Source organism: Bactrocera dorsalis, chromosome 2 (genome assembly GCF_023373825.1).
Source record: "Bactrocera dorsalis isolate Fly_Bdor chromosome 2, ASM2337382v1, whole genome shotgun sequence".
In the NCBI taxonomy this organism is placed as follows: Eukaryota; Metazoa; Arthropoda; class Insecta; order Diptera; family Tephritidae; genus Bactrocera; species Bactrocera dorsalis.
Window position 1 is genome coordinate 40,017,843 of NC_064304.1, and position 19,180 is coordinate 40,037,022.

The window sequence follows — 19,180 nt, forward strand, 5'->3', positions numbered from 1 at the left end:
AAATTTCTAAAAATATCCAAGCGGGAGAAACTGCAGTTTCACTATTGGGTTTCTCCCTAATCACAAGAAATCACATTTTATTGCACTTAATCCGAGCTTAAACTGAAAAGCAAAGAATCTTGTACACGCTAGGCTGATAAGAGCATCATTAGTGTTTACCTAAGCTACTAAAGGGTAAAAGTATTGCGGCGACAGCAATTGACACAGTAAGCCAATAAGAAGCGTAAGTTTTTGGGGTCAGTCCCAAAACGAGATGAAAATGAAAAGCGGCTGCTTCTAGCTGGACCAAATTACTAGAATTTATGGAAGTGTGTCTGTGCATGTACACAAATAATAGACGCCTCGTTGAAGCCAAACAGCAATTTCACAAGCATAAGTAGCATTAATAAAATAATAATAAATAAGCAACAACAAAATTGGAACAAAACGCTACAAATAACAAGCAATTGTGGCTAAAACGACAAGCGGCTGCTGTGACGTGACGACGGCAATGTAATTGTTACAAGAAAAAACACACAAAAACGATTTGAGCAACCAAATATCGGTCAGTGGAGCTCTACAGCGGCAACAACAACGCCAACAAAATGTTATTGTTTGTCTGTGTGTGGATTCAGTTCAGAAAAGAAAAGCTGAACTCAGCAGAAAAAACTGACACAAAAGCAGCAATTGAAATGACCGGCAACAATGAGCCGGGCGAACGCAACAAAGTGTGCAGCAGTGGCAACAACAACCACCACGGCCAGTGGCGGCAAGTGTTGCTGCGCTTGATTCGCCTGTTATTGACAATTGACCACGAGATATTAGATCGACTTGTCGGCGCATAGATGGTGCAGCATGTTGTTGTTACTGGTATTTTTTTGTGGTTGATGCTGCGGTTTTCATTGTTAGTGTTGTTGTTGTTGGTATTGTTATTGTTATGATATTTGTTGGTGTTGTCATTGTTGTTGTTGTTATTATTATTTTTGGTGTTGTTGCTGTTGTTGTCGAAGCTGTTTTTGTTATTTTACGCCACTGCCTTTTCTTTGTTGTTGTTGCTATTCTTGTTTAGTACCATTGCACTTTTTTGTTGTTGTTTTCATCAGTGTTGTTATTGCTGTTTTAGTTCTTTTACACCATTTTATTTGTTGTTGTTGTTGCTTCCCGTATTTTTCCCTTCCTGTGACCACCTCATCGTAGAACCGATTGCATTCTCATCACCTATCAGCGTTTGGAAAGCTTGAAGAGAAAAGCGGCTGCGCTCTCTACGCGTCAGAGCCGGTGCAATGTGATTATCATCGCTATAATTGATAGTACCGGCGACAGCCTAGCCAACATCAGCAGCTTGAACAACAGCCTCATCATCATTTGGGCTTTTATGCTCGCCGTTGTTCGAGCGCCACTTTTACCCATGCCATTGAGACTCGCCGCCGAAGAAGACACGCTGCACACATAATTGCTCACGAATCGAGTTTCAGTTTCAGTTTTCATGCAACGCGGCTTATTGTGGCGTGCATATGTATGCTTAAATACACTTACGTGCTTAAGACTTTTATTTAATTTTTTATTAATAATTTTTTCCTCATTTAGCGCTTCGTCTTTGACATTCGTGTAGATTTATTGGTTTCTCTTTTTTTTTCAAATCTTTTATTGTGCATCACGCTCGAACGTTTTGAGCAGCTGCTTACCGCTTTCGTGCCTTTTGCCACTTCAAAGTCATATTTTATGAGGAAACTTAAGGAGACTAAGGCAAATCTTAGCAGCCAACTGACAGCTATACGTCAAACAATCGTAAATATTGTGCATTTAATGGCTCTATCAAAGTTAAAAGCGCACGAACTTCAGCAGAAGTCCAATGGCAGATGAGCGCGAACAGTGAAAACAACATAATTTCTAGTGAAACTTAATATTTCGCTTTTCGCTGGAAGAAACGGCCGTTAGAAACATAACTACCGTGTGGTACATGGAAGTAATGGATAGTGTAATGCCGAAAAATTACTAACATTACAATTGGTATTAAAAACTAATGTGAGCTTCAAAGTGAAATTGGTTGGATGCATGAATGGAGGTACATATGCATGTATCTATGTATGTACATATGTATATATAAAAATAAAAACATATAAAAATATGTGCATTCATATATATGGTAGTACATTTGTATGTCGAAAATTATGGAATTATGTATTTACGTACATATGTTTGTATGCATTTTCATGTAGTTAGGTCTTAGCAAATGGCAGTAATCAAATTTCTTTTTGTTTAGTTAATAGCAAAGGCACATACCTAAATAAATGCTACATGAGTTTTGATAAGATATAGACTAATATAACTGTAATTTCTTCAATGCAGAGAAGGAAAGAGAAGGACCTGGCTGCACTAGGTGTCTCGAATTGGCGCCAAATTGCTAAAAGAAGAAACGATTGGCGCGCTGCTGTTAACTCGGCTATAACTGCGTAAACGGTGTTTATGCCATTAAAGAAGAGGAAGAGCACGTGATAACCAATATGTAACCATTTAATAACAAAAATCAAATTTTGTTTATTTTTGCATTTTAGGTGACGATATGTACATTAGGGTATCACTTATTTCTCAGTTGATTCTAATATGCTGTATAGGTTACCTTTTACGATATCGCGCTGAAACTTTGCACAATTTATTTTCTTTCTAAAAATTTACACATTTGCCGGAACCGCCGATATTGCACCACTATAGCATATTGCTACCATACAAAGTAAACGGTCGGAGTGAAGTGCTTGTTTAGGAAATATTTTTATTTTAGCAGGTATCTTCTCGAAATTTAACATAGATTATTGCCGAAAATATCACAAAAACACTTAAAAAAGTTTTTTTTCAGATCAGACCGCTATATAATATGCCTGCCATACAAATTGAACAATCAAAATCAAGTTCTTGTAAGCTTCATTGCAACTGAAGTTCACGTTTTATCTTTTTTTGAAATGAAACTTCAGAGTGTAATTGCAAAAAAAGTTAACTTGTGAATGACGGGCACCCTAATGTACATGCTACTACTACTAATTAACAAAGTCATGGTGCTTAATCCCATTAAATTTTAATTACTTGCCCTAAGCGCATTGTACAGTCAAATATTGAGGTAAAGACGGCACGCGCCCAGTAAACATTTAAACGATTAACAAACATACATATACATATGTACATATGTATGTATATATAAATATTAGATACAATAAGTGTATATGTGCTTGCAGCCTGCCGTTTGAGCCCATTTACGCAAAAACTGAAAAGTCAAGATTATTTTTACGAAACATTAATAAATTTTAAGGCCATATAGAGTGACTCAGTGAAAGACACATGAAATTGGCTGCGTTAAATTGTCGGGTGCAGACTTTGGCATTTGAACAGTATCAAATGGCAGCATTTTCCCTAATAAATATGAGCCCTTCATAAAGAAACTAAAACTATCTTTGTTTAGTATCCGTAAATGAAAATTTAATAAACAAATATAATTGGTGGCTTTGTTTAAACAAAAAGTAAGAAGTTTCTCTGACAATAACAAAAATTATTTTTTTATTTTTTTTAATTTTTCGTACTTTTATTTATTATCAAAAGTAAATATAGAAAGAAATTTAGAAATAATATTTAGAGCAAGAGATCATTAGCAAACGAGCAAACAATAGCAATGTTAAACGGTAAGTGTAGATCAAAAACTCATTGTAATTTTGATTTAAAAGAATTATTTTTGAAAAAAAATCTATAAATTTATCGAATTAATAATCGATAAATATCGATAAAAATAACGCAAATATTAATGTGAATTAATTTATATCAAGCGAATATTTACAATGAAGAAATGGTGGAAATAATAATCTTAGACATCGATAAAAACATTCGAATGATTATTTTTATAAATGGAATATTAACAAACGAGAAATCAATATCAACAACAGTAAATATCTCAAAAATAAATTTAAAAAATTATTTAAATTAATAATTATTTCATAAAGTTATCGATAAATTAATCGAATTAATAATCAATAAATACTGAATAAAAAAACGGAAATATTTCTATTATTATAATTAACTTTAATCCAGAGAATATTCAAAATGAAGATAGGATAGAAACAAAAATTTATAACATATGTATATATATGAATAAATCGAATAAATAATCGATAAATATCGATAAAAATATTTAAGATATTATTTTGACAAGGAGAGTATTAATAAACGAGAAATCAATAGCAATGTTACACGGTATTTTATATTTAAAGAATAATGGAAATCATTATTTTAATATATTATATGATAAAAAATATTAATAAATTAATCGAATTAATAATAGATAAATAACGATGCAAATAACGGAAATATTTAAATTAATTAACTGTTACAAAAGAATATTTACAAAGAAAAACTGATAGAATAATAATATTTAAAGAAATATCGATAAATTAATCGAATTAATAATCGATAAAAATAACCCCATATTAATAATAAATAATTCTGTAAATATATAATCTATTAATATCGATAAAAATTTTTATTTTTTTTTATTTTATAAATTATTTGTACAATACTTAATATTCTACAAATAAATATCCAGCAGCACTGGCAGCAGAGGCCTTCTGTGATAAAAATTTATTTATGTTATTAAGCAAATAAAAAATTTGAATTATTATGAAAAAGCATTGCGCTAAAGTAAATAAAAAAATACCGTTGCAAAAATTATAATTTTTAATTTACATTAAATAACTGCTTTTTTATTAAAAACGAACTGACGTATCGCTAAAAGCATCACATATTGAATGATTTTAAAGCGATACAATACGATACTCAACAATTCTTAAGTAAAAATTTGCCACTGATGTGTATCAACAATTGGACCGACTGAAGAAAGCAATCGCCTAGAAACAACCACTCTTGAAGAGAAATTGTGTTCCATCAGAAACTTGCCCAAAGCTCCGGAAGCTTGTTTGGGCGATTTTTATACATCCACCATATATGTATAATAGATATTTAGTTCTTTTTTGGTATCATTTGCTTCATGTGTGTACTTTTTCCTGTTTAAGGATAAAAGGTAAGTAGGGTATTTGACTACAACACAAAAAACTCTACGTGTCAGAAAATGTTTACTATCATTTTCGGTTTTGGCAAACCAAAATTTTAAAGAAACAGCCTCCAACATCGTAGTCGCAAAACGACTGTAAATTAGTGTTAACAGTGCCTTTTGAATGTGTGCTATAACAGAGAAACCTGACTGTAATAAAATATGTTAATTTTCTTCAGGAAACTAATTTGAACATTTTGTCAATAAAATCAAAAAAAAAGTATTTAGTGTACATATTTAAATTATAAGTATAATTATAACAAAAATTTAATGCTTATAAACTGAAATTCATTTTTAAAACCAGGCAATTTCACTTCCTCCCACAGTGTGCTAATCATTGATTGAAAGTAATAGAATTTAATTATTTTAACTTCTGCTAAAATTTCCCTCCAATATTATAATAAAATAGTACAAAAGTTATTAATATATACGCACAATTATTTCTTCTTTACGGCTAAAAGCGTACTTAAATAATTAGAAAGCCATTTTCATAGCATTCATAGTAAAAATCTGCATGCCAAGTTAAATTTCGCCGCAAAGTACACAACTTAAATATAATTGCGAAACGCATAAAAATTCCCACAGCGTGACTTACCTGGCTGACCAGCAGACTGGCGAATATTAGCAAGGCCGCGAGCAGCTGGCTCCTTGCTGCGCTCAACTTCGGCGTTGTGTGCGCTTGTGTGGTCATCGCGTTCGGCGCTTAAGTCTTTTGTTTACAAAGAGGTTTGCTTTCACTGTGCCTTTGCTGGCTGGAAATCTGCTAGAATTTACACTCTACGCTTGCGCGGCACTTCACTTGCGAAATTTAATTTTATGTTATTGTTTTTTGCTTTTGGTATTTAAAAATATTTTTTCTTTTTCACTAATGCATGAAGCGCTGCCCACTTGCTGTCGCTTGCAATTACCGCTACCGTTTGATTTTGAATGTTGTCGCACACGAAAAAAATAGTTTCGTCTGAAAATTAATTTGCCTGCGTTATTAGAATGCGTGTACATAAATAAAACCAAAAAAAAACATGTAAAGCAAAACAAACAAGAAACACTTTTGCGTGCGTGCCTATGTGTACGTTGTTGTTGTTTTGTTGTTGTTTTTTACCTTCAATCTAACTAATTTTTATGCGAGTCACAGCGGCCGTTATTAAATATTTTGCTCAGCTGCTTTTGTTTTGTAGACACTTGGCATTGTATAGTCTTCTAAATTCAGACGCTGCTAGTGTGGAGGCAGAGCGAGAAAAAAATATTAAAATCTTTTTCTTATTATTATGTGGTTTTATAATTGCTTTCGACGCTTACATTGAATTTCATAGAGCGGCGAATGCGAGTTTTGCATAAATTATTTAGTTGTGTCTATAAAGATGCTTATGAACTGTCTAACATATAAATATTTGAGTGTGTGTGTGTGTGTAAATTGAACTCTATGATAATATACAAGTTTCTCATTATCTTTGTGGTTTTTGCGATTTGACGCCAGTGATATACTCGCCACAAATTTAAGACAGCACTTCCTAGAATTCACCGCATACCACACAAATGTAAATATATATATATTTATATATACATATATACATATAGATATCTCTACATACAGGCTTTCATGCATATGGGGCATTGCAGCTTGCGTCAGGCAATGACAATCCCATATTTCATTTGAAGTAATTCAAAGCACATCTGCTGCTTCCTTATGCACACGCCATATGTGTTTGTATGTATGTATATACATAGCTACATAAGCAATATCTTTTAAATGTGTTGAGTCAATAAAACACAAATAAGAATTAAAATAAAAATATTTGAAATTTTTAAAGCACATATGTATTATTCTTAAGATTTTTTTTTTATTCTTATGAATTTTTTGTTATTGTTGTTTTTGTTTTTGTTTTTTTTGCAAAATGGCGCACATTAGCTGTCGATGCGTCATTTCACTGAACTGAGCAAACAATCAACCGCTTTGTATCAGCGTGTTTATGACAAAGGATGACAATTTATATACGCACATATATATATATATACTTGAAACACATCCATATATACACATAAACGCATACATGTGTGAATTTTATAGTTATATTATTTGTTTTTTTTTCCTGCTTCCTTTTTAAAGCTTCGGTGCAGAATCTTTAGAAAATGACTCACAGCTTCTATCATGATGCACGTTTCCCCAGTAAAGCGGGAACGGTATCGTAGAATTATTTTTCTAACGGAATCATAGAAATATTTTCTTAATATTTGGTAGCAATATCAAATATTTTCAATACCTGAAAGTAACTCGAGGAATCGTAATATGAATTTCGATCGAGTAGAAAAATCTAAAAGAACATTAAAGCATGTTTCTTTGAATCTATCAACACTACGCCTAACCTAAGAGTATGTACTACATCTAATATTTCGAAAAATCAGATTAGGTCAGGTTAAGAGGTTCAAGACTCATAAGTGGCTTCAAGCTTTTCTGATAGGGAAAAAAATCACGGAATCAGCTTAAGTTAGGTTAAGGAGCCTTCTAAGCTGCCTTACTTGAACAGCTTAGAATGCTGGTGCGTTGTAGTACCAAAAACTTCTCAATACTGGCTCATAATATCCTTACAGATCGACAAAGCACTTTGAGTCAATCACAAATTTGTTGAGACAGCTAATGACAGCTTCGGCTATGTCTAGTGGTTCGACGAAGTTAAGATTACCAAGATGTTTCAGCCTCATTTTTGCAAAGAATGCACAAAGGAAAAGAAAGTGTTTGGATATTTGTACCGCTCCCTCCTCCATACAACTTTGGTCTTCGACTAGCGCCTGCGAGAGAGGTCTATTAAGGACCAAACTCGGTCTCATTCCGATGTGAGCGAGGCAACGTTGCTCTCTCTGGCTAGCCCATCAGCTTATACATATGTGAATAGTTCCGAATTTCGATTTACCGTATAAAAATCCAAAGTTCAGATAACCAATGCTCTTCATTCATTCTTTAATGAAAACGGCCCTTAAACGTGAAGATGCTTCAAAATTCATGATATCCTCATAAAAACCGTGAATGATAACCAAGTTATATATAATAATTTTCGGGATCACTTGTAAGCTCTCCAAAAACGTTAGTCTTACAAGCAAAACGTACAGACTATTATAAAGGCAAAGCAGCAAGGATCTATCAGTGACATTACTTCTAACCTGACAATACAGCATAGATAAAAATTATTTGCCGATAAAAAATTAGTTTTTTATTCACGTTCTCAGCGTAAGTTCTCCGTTCGAAATCTCTCAAAGGTACTCAATATCAGAATTTTGGACTTGATTTTAGAGTCGAGAAATGAAAAACTACAATTTTGAGCTATAATATTTTACAAAAAAAAATTAAAAATTGTCTCAAAATGTATTACTAAAAAAGACTTCAATTCTATCTTATGAATACTCGTATATTATAATTTTATAGCAATCAAGCTAAATCCAGAAACCTTTAATTTCCAATTTATCAGGCGACGGCTAATTATATTTAAGCATAAATTATGCTCCGAATCAGTAAAAAAATGTACAATATTCTTTCGGCTCCAGCAAATTGGTTGTTATTTAAAGCGCTTCCAATTACACATAAATTATGGGATTGAAAACATATATACGTAAAACCTACATATATTTGTACATATGTCTACGCTTGTATGTATATTAACAACACATCAGTTGTCCATTATGTTTTTATGTTTTGATTTTTGAATACGTTTTCTTCAAGTGACATTTTTAAAGCTCCATAAAAGCTTCTATGGTCATAAAAATACTACAAATACGACAAATAAATGTCGTGTTCGCCTTTGATGTAGTGTCTCCATTGCTGTGCGCAGTTGATATGTAGTAAGCTGATTAGTTTTTGAATGTGTGCATCGGGAAAATTTACATTATAGATCTTAATGGCGTCGTAATGGGCGAGTTTAAAATATATTTTCCAAAAATTTCCCAATTTCTTTGTTAATAGTGTATATTTGCAACAATAGAAAATTCTAATAAAATATTTAATTTTTTATAGTATGAGAGAAAAATTGTTGAAAAAAGACTACCCATATAACGATCAGTTTTTGAACTCACGACTCTCCATGAAAATTGTCTCATACTAGTACTATGCTTATCCTACAATTAGTAGTTTCTAAGACTTTAGTTAAATATTGAAGTGAAAGACTCAATGAAACTCTTCCCAGTAGCTCTTTCTGCTATATATCGTATAATACTTCTGGATAGAATAATCCTTTCATATTCCATAAAAATGCCGCTTTTCATTGGCGAAAATCTAACCAGAGCATGGTTATTCAGGTCCTTCTTCATTAATACGCACAAGATGTGTAGAAACAGCCAGCTTTTTACTTCAATTATTTTCAGCTAAAAACCACTTAAATATGTTTGCCCTCTAAAAAAAAATTTTAACAACAACAAAAACAAATATTTTCTATTAATTAATTAAAATCAACTTGCAAAAAGTTTATACATACAGCAGGTGTATTTGCATATATGTATACATCCATATATACCAGACTATAATTTTATTTGTAATTATTGCGCCCAATGCCATAACAAAGCAATATTTCATCCGCTTTTCATCAGTCAACCATGCAATGAAAGCTTATGCAGCAGAATGGCAGAGCCAATAATAAATATACATATGTATAAATACATATGTATGTGTGCGTACAGGCTAAGCGGTGAATATAGATAATTGTTGTTAAATGTATGTAACATCTAAAATAGCAATAAGCAATTATAACAAATAACGATTATGCAAATTGTTCAACAAACCTAAATGAAAAGTGACATAATGGCCAAAATATAGGGTGCCTGAATATGAGTAGATAACTCAATTTTAATCACTTAATTATTTTTTTTTTTCAAATGTGTGTATAGTTTTTTTAGAACTTGTAATAAAATACAATTTAAATTACATTTGACAAATTATGTATATAAAAAAATATAGGGTGCCTGAATATGTGCAGATAATAGTTGGTTGTTGGATAAAGTTGATTGTTTTATTAAAATCTGTCTATATTTTTGTAAGAATTTCTAGTATTTTTTTATGTATAGGGTGCTTCAGTATGTGTAAATAATTTAAGTTTATATGATTTTTGAAATTAAAATTTTTAGATGAAGTTTATTGTTTCATTAAAAGCTGTCTATAATTTTGTAAGACTTTCTAGTATTTTGTTAAAAATATATAGGGTGTTTCAGTATGTGTAAATAATTTAAGTTATGTTTTTTAATAATAATTTGTGCAGATTTTTGTAAAATGTTTATTAAAAATAATTTAAATAAGAAAAAAACTTTTTGTAAAAAATATATGAGACTCAATAACTGTAAATATTTTTCTTTTATATTAATATTTTTCATTAAAAACTTGTGCTCAAAAAAAATAAATGCTTAATAAATATGCATCTCAAAATTTATATTGTAAAAACCTATAGGGTGCCTCAATGCGTATGGATTGTATATTATTATTTCAATATAGTTATTTTTTTTTAAAGTGTGCTTAGTTTTGTAAAATTTGTTTTCCTAAAAATAATTTCAATTAAATATAGCAGAAAATGATATAAAATAAATTTTGAGTATAGATGAATTTTCGAGTATAAAAAACATTAACTTCAATAAAGAAAAGAAATTCTTTGAAATATATTTTTATAGCATAAGTTCAACGCGTGTAATTGTTTTTGGGGGCTTAGGATTTTTTTAAATTTTTTGAAATATTTTAAATTATTTTATTTTAGGATTTTTTAATTTTTGAAATTTTTTAATTGTTATTTTTTAAATCTTAAAATTTAGACTATTTTAATTTTTAAAATTTTTTGATGTTTTTTTTATAAACAGTTAAAAATTAGATTTCATAATTTTTTTTTTAAATTAGATTATTCTATATGAATAAATATCTTTTTTTTTTAATTTCCATCTATTCCAAAGCAAACTGACAATATATTATATTTTATTCTGCTTAATCAAAATTTATTTAAATTTGTGTGCTAAATAATTTTGCTGTACATAATAAATTTTCAAAGTAAAGCGTAAATATAAACATTTCGTCGTGATTTCGCCTAAACATTTTTTTCTAAGATTTTCCATTAGATTTTAATTTTATATTCGATCCGTTGCGGATAATTTCTAGGCTCGCAATAACAAAAATTTATATGCGCATTTAATTTTAATTTTAATGCTTTTATTTTTACACTTTTTATAAATCACCAAATAAATAAAGCATAAAAAAGTGATTTACAACAAATTCTGAATGAATTAAACATTTTTTTAATGATATACTGAAATTCTCTTGAATAAATAGGCAAAAAACCGGCTAAAAAACAAAACGCAATTTTCGAGCGTAAACACGCTCTGTACCCACACTGGGCCGCGTGATTGGGATAATTGGCTGGATTTGCCTTGACATCAGGTTTCACGCGCCAATAAACTTTTCTGGCACTTTCGGCTTTGGCGCAGTAAACAAAAGCGCTGCAGAAATGAGCCAACAAAACGAAACATTTTTTAATTAAATAATTTTTTAATAATGCAGTCAAGTTTAGACGCTAGCTAAGCAACGAGTTCGCTTAAAATGCAAAAGCCTTCCGAAGTTAATGACCAAACACCGCCTTTAATTAAGTGTGTGAAAAAATGCAAATCCACTTGCACAAATGTGCATTGAAATAAACAAAAAATTGTTTGCTGAAATTCCCAGCACAAGCGAGACTCATTTCTAAGAGTCAGGCAAAGCCACGCTTAAGAGCGTGCGCTTGCGGGCCCACAATTGCAAGCATGCTCTTTACGCCTGTACACAACTTGGCTGAATATCGTGGCGCGATTTGGGCGAGACAAGGCAACTGTGTAGAAACTAAGGCAGCTTAGCAGCTTAGCAGCTCAAGTTCACTCACACAACACCAAGCGCTTAGCTCACACTCACGGCAGCAGATTATTGATGGAGACACCCACGAAATGCCTGAAGTGATTATTTGCCTTAAAATACGCTGATGACTAAAGTTATTTACGGATTTTGTTGTTTTGTAAAAAAAAAAATACGTATTTTATTCATACACAGCTCCGCTCTGCTCCTCTATTTGGCATCAAAACGTTGCTGTTGTTGTTAACTGTTCGCTATAAGCTCGCTCTTGTGGCTACACGCAACTCCTCTATTTTTGAAAACTTAGTAAATTGCCGAATTTAACAAAAAAAACAACACCACAATAACAACAATGAAATTACAAAGGCACAACGCAACCGTAATTAGCTTGAATATAAACCCACACTTTTATAGACACCAACAATATTTATTAGAATTAAATCTCAGTCAACACTTGTTGTTCAGTAACAATTTTTTTCACGTTTCCAACAACGATTCGTTGCTGTGGTGTTTGAGTCGTTTTATCCGTGTTTGTTAACCTTTCCACTCGACAGTCTCGCTTAAACTGATCTCGCCCGAGCGGTAATATTTGGCTTATTGCTAGTTGTTTTTGGCCTGTTGCTTCCACAACATTTCTACCTTGTCTCATTGTTGTTGCTACTTTTTGTGTATGTTTACGTATTTCAGTTGTTTCCAGTTGGCGTAGCTCAGTTGTTATTATTATTGTTGTTGTTGCTGTTTTTATTAGTGGCAGTGTGCTCTCTGCGCTGTGTGTATTGTTGTTATTACTTCTCACCTTTTTACCAATCCGTTATTTGCTTTGAGGCTCATTCGTGATATGTGAGGGGGAAGGTGTCTTTCCATTGCAACTTGGCTGAAAAGCTGAATTGCATTCAAGTGTTGTATAACGACATTAAATTGTTTTTGGCTTAAAAGCTTTTTGAGTATTTTACCTTACAAGCCAAACACAAAAGTTTTATTTATCTAACGGTTGTTTGTATAACAGTATAATAATGGTAAAGTGATAGTTTTGTACATAACCACTACAATAACCAAATTCGTCCATCGCAAATATTATAAGAACTCCTGCCGAGTGTGAAAATTCGACTAAATTTTTTACGTAACATTCTTATTATCAAAGGGCGAAATCAGACTACAACCACGCCTACTTCCCATTTAGCACAGTTTTAAAATCTTTTTGAAGCTTTCACTTTATAGAATACAAATAAAGAACAAATTAATATATCAAGTTAAAACTTTGCCCAAATAGTGCCTTTGAGATGTGCCACCTTATGACCGAAACTTGTTCAAGTCGAACAAAAGCTGCTCAAGCCCCTAGGTACTGAGATGAACCACGGTACATACAGTTTATTTTTTACCGAAAATATCTGTCAGTTTGTGAGATGTATAATTGAAATTAAGAGAGAATCCTTTCTTGATAATAGTTACTCTGTGTAACAAAAATGGTCCCCTTGTGGCTTCCGTGATCTCCATTTAAATATTATAAAGATTTTCGAACTTTCGGGTGACTTTATACTATATATATCGGCAAATATTTCAGTTAACTCAATGAAAACTACAGAGCGTGTTTTCCTCAAAACAGTATACATATCTTTGTGCCTAAAAGTGATAAGATTAGGAGAAAATTTGACCCAGCCCCCATATAATTAATATCAGAATTTTCGAACATCCGGCTGACGGTACTTCATGTTATTGGTGATTGCATTTAAGGAAACCCAGGGAACATTTTTTGTATGCGGAATCATAGCGCTTAATAAATAAAATCGAATCAATACTACCCCAACTCCTATATAACGGGTTTTGCAATAGGAACGCTACAAAAGTAGACCGATAGGAACAGCAACCGACGCCATATTTCCCCGTGGCATTAAGATTTGCCAATTTATTATTATGGAAAGATATGCACGTGTTGAATTCATTAAAATTTACTACCGAAATTCGGAGTCAGTGGTCTCAACTTTTAGAGCGCTACGTCCAATTTATGGTCGTCATCATCATCAGATCAGCAATTGAGCGTCTGGTGGAAGAATTTGAATCCACAGGCACGTTGCAAAATGTTCCCCTGAGTCACCATTGCGTCCCGAAGAAATTACGGTTTGGTGCGGCTTATGGCCCACGGCGTCACTGTCAGCTAGCTCAGCGCCACAAAAAATGCCATACTTCCAAGAAGTACACCGTCCAACATTCCGTCCGTCTTCGATCTATCCATGAAAATTCTTTCGCGTCTCTTCTCCAGTAACTCCGCCACAACTACGACAATAATGTGCGAAAACGATCATGATCCAAGCATGGCGGAGCTCAACAAATGGTCGTAAAGCCAGGGTGGACGCATCGAAAAGTTATGCTGAGTGTTTGGTGGTACCGGAAAGGAATCATCCACTAAGAGTTGCTTCAGCCTGATCGAACGATTGATCCTACATTTTCCTGTCAACAACTGATGAGATTGAAGCAAGCAATCGAAAAAACGGAAAACTGATCAACTGAAAGGGCTTCGTCTTTCATTAGGACAACGCTAGACCGCACACATCTTTCCTGATTCGGCAAAAACTGGGATAGTTTGGCTAGAAAGTTATAATGCAAAATGGTACATATTTGGTTCATTAAAATTATATTCGGTTGCACCTGAACTTAGTCCTTCCTTCTTCTTCTCTTCTTAATTGACATAGACACCGCTTATGCGATTATAGCCGAGTTAACAACCGCACGCCAGTCGTTTCTTCTTTTCGCAACGTGGCGCCAATTTGATATTCCGCGCAAAGGACCATAAATCTTCCGCAGAACTTTTCTCTCGAAAACTCGCAACGTCGACTCATCTGTTGTTGACATCGTCCAGGCCTCTGCACCATATAGCAGGACGGGAATTATGAGTGACTTATAGAGTTTGGTTTTTGTTCGTCGAGAGAGGACTTTACTTTTCAATTGCCTACTCAGTCCGAAGTAGCACCTGTTGGCAAGAGTAATCCTGCGTTGGATTTCAAGGCTGACATTGTTGGTGGTGTTAACGCTGGTTCCTAAATAGACGAAATTATCTACAACTTCAAAGTTATGACTGTCAACAGTGACGTGAGTGCCAAGTCGCGAGTGCGACGACTGTTTGTTTGATGACAGGAGATATTTCGTCTTGCCCTCGTTCACTGCCAGACCCATTTCTTTTGCTTCCTTGTCCAGTCTGGAGAAAGCAGAACTAACGGCGCGGGTGTTGAGGCCGATGATATCAATATCCACTTGCTTTCATCCGACCATATTTTACAAAGAAGCTGATGCATGCTCCTTATCAGTTCTTCGCCGCCGTGTTTGAATAGCTCGGCCGGCAATCCATCGGCCCCTGCCGCTTTGTTGTTTTTCAGGCGGGCAATTGCTATTCGAACTTCTTCATGATCGGGCAATGGAACGTCTGCTCCATCGTCATCGATTGGGGTATCGGGTTCGCCTTCTCCTGGTGTTGTGCGTTCACTGCCATTCAGCAGGCTGGAGAAGTGTTCCCTCCATAATTTAAGTATGCTCTGGGCATCGGTGGCTAGATCACCTTGGGGGGTTCTACAGGAGTATGCTCCGATCTTGAAACCTTGTGTAAGCCGCCACATCTTTTCATAGAATTTTCGAGCATTACCACTGTCGGCCAGCTTATCAAGCTGTTCGTACTCACGCATTTCGGCCTCTTTCTTCTTCTGCAAATGCGTCTTGCTTCCCTCTTCAACTCTCGGTATCTATCCTTCCTTACGTGTTATAATATCATAACATTCCCAAAATAATGGAGACTCCTTTTTTCGCAGTTATTTTTCCAACAGGGTATTTTCTGAAATATTTGTGTTTGTGGGAGGGAGTATAAACAGCAGAGGAATTTGTTTTCCGCCCCAATTTTATCGAATACCAATAACAGATAAAATCGTTAAACAAAAGAGCATACCACGAGGGTTAACCGACATACTCGCACGCACAGACACACACACACAAAACAAAAACTTCGAACTCCATTCGATGCTTGCGTGCCACACGCTCGCGGGCATAACTGAGCAGCGTAAAGTTGGAAAAATATATCAACAGCACTCGCCAAAACCACCTAACCACCCTTTGCGTGGGTAGAGTGCTCGAAAAGCCAAACACGTGAAGGGGTTCGTGACTTAAGCACGCTGTAGCGAGTGCCGCATAGCTACACATTGCTCTCACCGTTACTTTTTATGTTGACACGCGTAATACGTGCTCTTTGGCTGTGGGGAATTCAAGAACTTTGAAATAACTTGACATGCAGTGAGAATATTACTAACAACAATAAAGTAGTTGGGGGAGAGAAGGTGAGAGCGCAAAAACAGCATTGAATCGATATGAGCAAATGAGCGTAAAGTGGGTGGTGAAAGTACATGCGTTGAAGGTGCGCAGATAAGGAGAATTTTGGAAAGAAACTTAGTACCTTGGAGAGGTGTTTGAAGTAGCGGCGGGGTACAATTGGTAATGGAGGTTGGTGGTTGTTAGAAAAGAAAATGACGTTTCGAAAGAACTTTGACTGTTTTATATTCAGAAAAGTGATTGAATGTTTTGACCTTATCAGACGACCAGATGAGAGCTAAACACTTTTTTAAACAACATTTTTGCTTTATATATTTTTTTCAGACCATTGCAGTCGCATAACCAAGTCACGCACCATTTAACCGTTATAAAGCCATAAGTAATCGGTTTTCTCGACAGACACTAACATATCAAAATGTGGGTGGTAGCGGGCGCTTGTGAGAGCGCGAAGCACAGTGCACTCTCTTCGTAGCCGCCGCAAGCTCTTTCGCATGTAACGCTATTTTACTAATAATGTGAGCAAATTTTTACTTGGCTACGACGACTAATCGTAAGACCCTTTGCACTCAGTGAAAATTTCATCACCGTTGTAGACAGTTCATTTTCGAAAGGACGCGGAAAATTTTGAGATCTCAAATATTTTAAAGCACAATTTGGTTCAAGTTTTGGTTCACAAATAGAAGAAAAATTTCGAAAAAAATATTGTAGAGTTTAGCAAAAATTCAAAAATTATTTTAAAACCGTTAAATAATCAATAAAATATTTATATATATATACGAAAGTAAGTCAAGTGTGTATTGCAAGCAAATTTAGTGAAATATATGTATGTGTGTGTGTGCCAATACATACACATAAACGCATAGTTTTGATTATCCTGAAGCGAAAAATATTCGACTGTCGAAAAATCGAAAGAACGACGAAAAATTCTGTATCAGCAATACAGTCATACAAATATACATACATACATATACATATATCTACGATTCGTACTACTCATAGTACGAGTATAACGTGCATAGAGCGAGTGCACGCCGCAGAGCGAGTGAGTGATAAGCGCAACCCCTAAAAGCGGTCTATAAACGAGAGCAAAGCGTGTACTTACAAAAATAAAAAATAAAACACAAAAAAAAATTTAAAAAATAAAAAAAAATATAAAAAAAATTACAAAATAAGCAAAAATGTTTTGTTAAGTGAAAAAATCGAATTATTTCGTTTACGTTTTCAGCCTAAGTACGCTAAGTCAAGGCGAACCACAACAACAGCAGCAACAGCAAGTACAAGCGATTAACGCATTAAGCCGTTGCAAGAAGAGCCGAAAAACCTACTCACCTACTTTCGGTCGCACACAGCGCCCACAGCATACATACATACCTACAAACACGCACATACGAGCGCACCGTCGCATTCGGCCAGTAAAGGTGAGTGTTAATTGTAAATCGAAGGCAGTCACGATTAACTGTCATTCATTCATCTAAATTTAATGAAGTATGAGCAATACGCTGGCAGCTCCGGGGACTAAGCGCTTTAGTGTCCTTTTGATTATTTCGCATTTTCTTCGTTTGTCTTTTGCCTTTCTGGGGTACAGGGGGTCATTGATCTATTTCACTCATTGTTGGTGGTTCTCTTACATCTTGTTACATAACTAGCTTGTGGAGCGGTGGGAGTGGGTGTGAAATGTTCGTAGATGACTTACATAAGCATCACAAGCTATTCGTATATTATGTATGGATGTGCGAGTTGTCACCTCGATGGCATCATCTCCGATTTGATGCTTAAAAATTCAATATATTTTTTATTACAAGAAAGAAGCAAGTGTGAGTGTGTGTGGGTGAAAAGATAAGTGATTTCTTGGTATGCTGATGTGATGATGATAATTTAATACATATAAAGGGTGATCCATTTAGAGGTTCCCAAAGAAAAAAAGCAGAAATAGCAGATTCAATGGGGAATGTTTATTATCATTCGAGAGCACATTCTTTGTCATTTATTTTTTGAAGATTATCTCTTTCAAATGTTGTCCACGGCTACGTCTCGAGCATTTCGTCGGATAACTGGCGAATGACATGCGTTATGTTTTGCTCCGAGGCCTGAATCGAAGCGAGATTATCCGCATGGACTTTAGACTTCACATATCCCTACAGGAAAAAGTCTACCTGTGTGATTTCACACAAACTTGGAGGCCAATCGACCGACCCAAAACGTGAAATTATCTTCTCACCGAAGTGTTCTCTCAATAAATCCATGATTCTATCGGCCCACAAATCACACCAAACCGTTGTGTTTTCTAAATGAAATGTCAACTATTTTTTTAAAATCTTCAGGTTACTCTTTCTCCAAAATGTGACATTTTTGCTTATTTACATTGTTATAAAATGCGCCAAGTCGTTCCATACGTCAGTCCAAGTTTCTGCAAAAGGCGCCGAATCGACTTTCCAAGCCTTCGTGTACACTCTCAACATCGGCTACTATATTTTCTTCACTGCGTGCTGGACATGGTGTATTCTGTCAAATATTGTCCAAAAAGAAATGCTGGGTCTCAATATGGGTGATGGTGTTGCGAATAGTACGCTTAGTAGGCCAATTATGTTGACCATAAGTTGAGTGAAAAGGGCGAAACACAATCTTTACCGAATTTGTAAACGCTGTTTGGGCGTAAATCTTTTCATGATGAAATGCCAAACAATACTGAACAATAGTACCATTATAGGTTGACACTACTCACCCGATATCCACCAAAAAAAGCTATCGAAAAAACTACATCTTCTTGGATCACCTGTTGTTGAGACGTCAAAACATTCTCTGACATAATACGTTGTGAGATTATTGACTTATTTGCTGCCTGTCTAATGATATGGTATACATACATATATTGATCTTCTTCATGTTGTTTCTGGCGTTATTAGACTGCAACCACCTGCTTGTTGTGGGGAAATCACTCTTAATTTTTGAGAGTTAAATTTGACAAAAACAAGTAAGCC

General features: G+C 34.4%; 3 protein-coding genes across 11 annotated transcripts in view; 2 read left to right on the forward strand and 1 right to left on the reverse strand.

The window, feature by feature from the left end:
- Positions 1–12,459, reverse strand: part of LOC105224589 (uncharacterized) — a 91,537-nt gene extending 79,078 nt beyond the window's left edge. For 5 of the 9 annotated variants that reach the window (XM_049447366.1, XM_049447367.1, XM_049447364.1 and 2 more), the window contains exons 1-2: positions 12,302–12,459; positions 5,661–6,023 (exon numbers count right to left, since the gene is read on the reverse strand). In XM_049447366.1, the coding sequence (XP_049303323.1) occupies positions 5,661–5,756 (96 nt within the window). In that variant the 5' untranslated portion in view covers positions 5,757–6,023; positions 12,302–12,459. Of the gene's footprint in view, positions 1–5,660; positions 6,040–12,301 lie in introns of all 9 variants that reach the window. The other 4 variants (XM_049447361.1, XM_049447360.1, XM_049447362.1 and 1 more) reach the window with 2 other exon arrangements.
- Positions 1–19,180, forward strand: part of LOC105224592 (uncharacterized) — a 229,400-nt gene that overhangs the window by 201,509 nt on the left and 8,711 nt on the right. The window lies entirely within an intron of this gene.
- LOC105224594 (synapsin) overlaps positions 16,760–19,180 on the forward strand; it is a 149,754-nt gene continuing 147,333 nt past the window's right edge. Inside the window, exons 1-2 of the mRNA XM_049447333.1 lie at positions 16,760–16,983; positions 17,428–17,620. The gene's annotated coding sequence lies outside the window, so the exon portion shown is untranslated. The remainder of the gene's footprint in view (positions 16,984–17,427; positions 17,621–19,180) is intronic.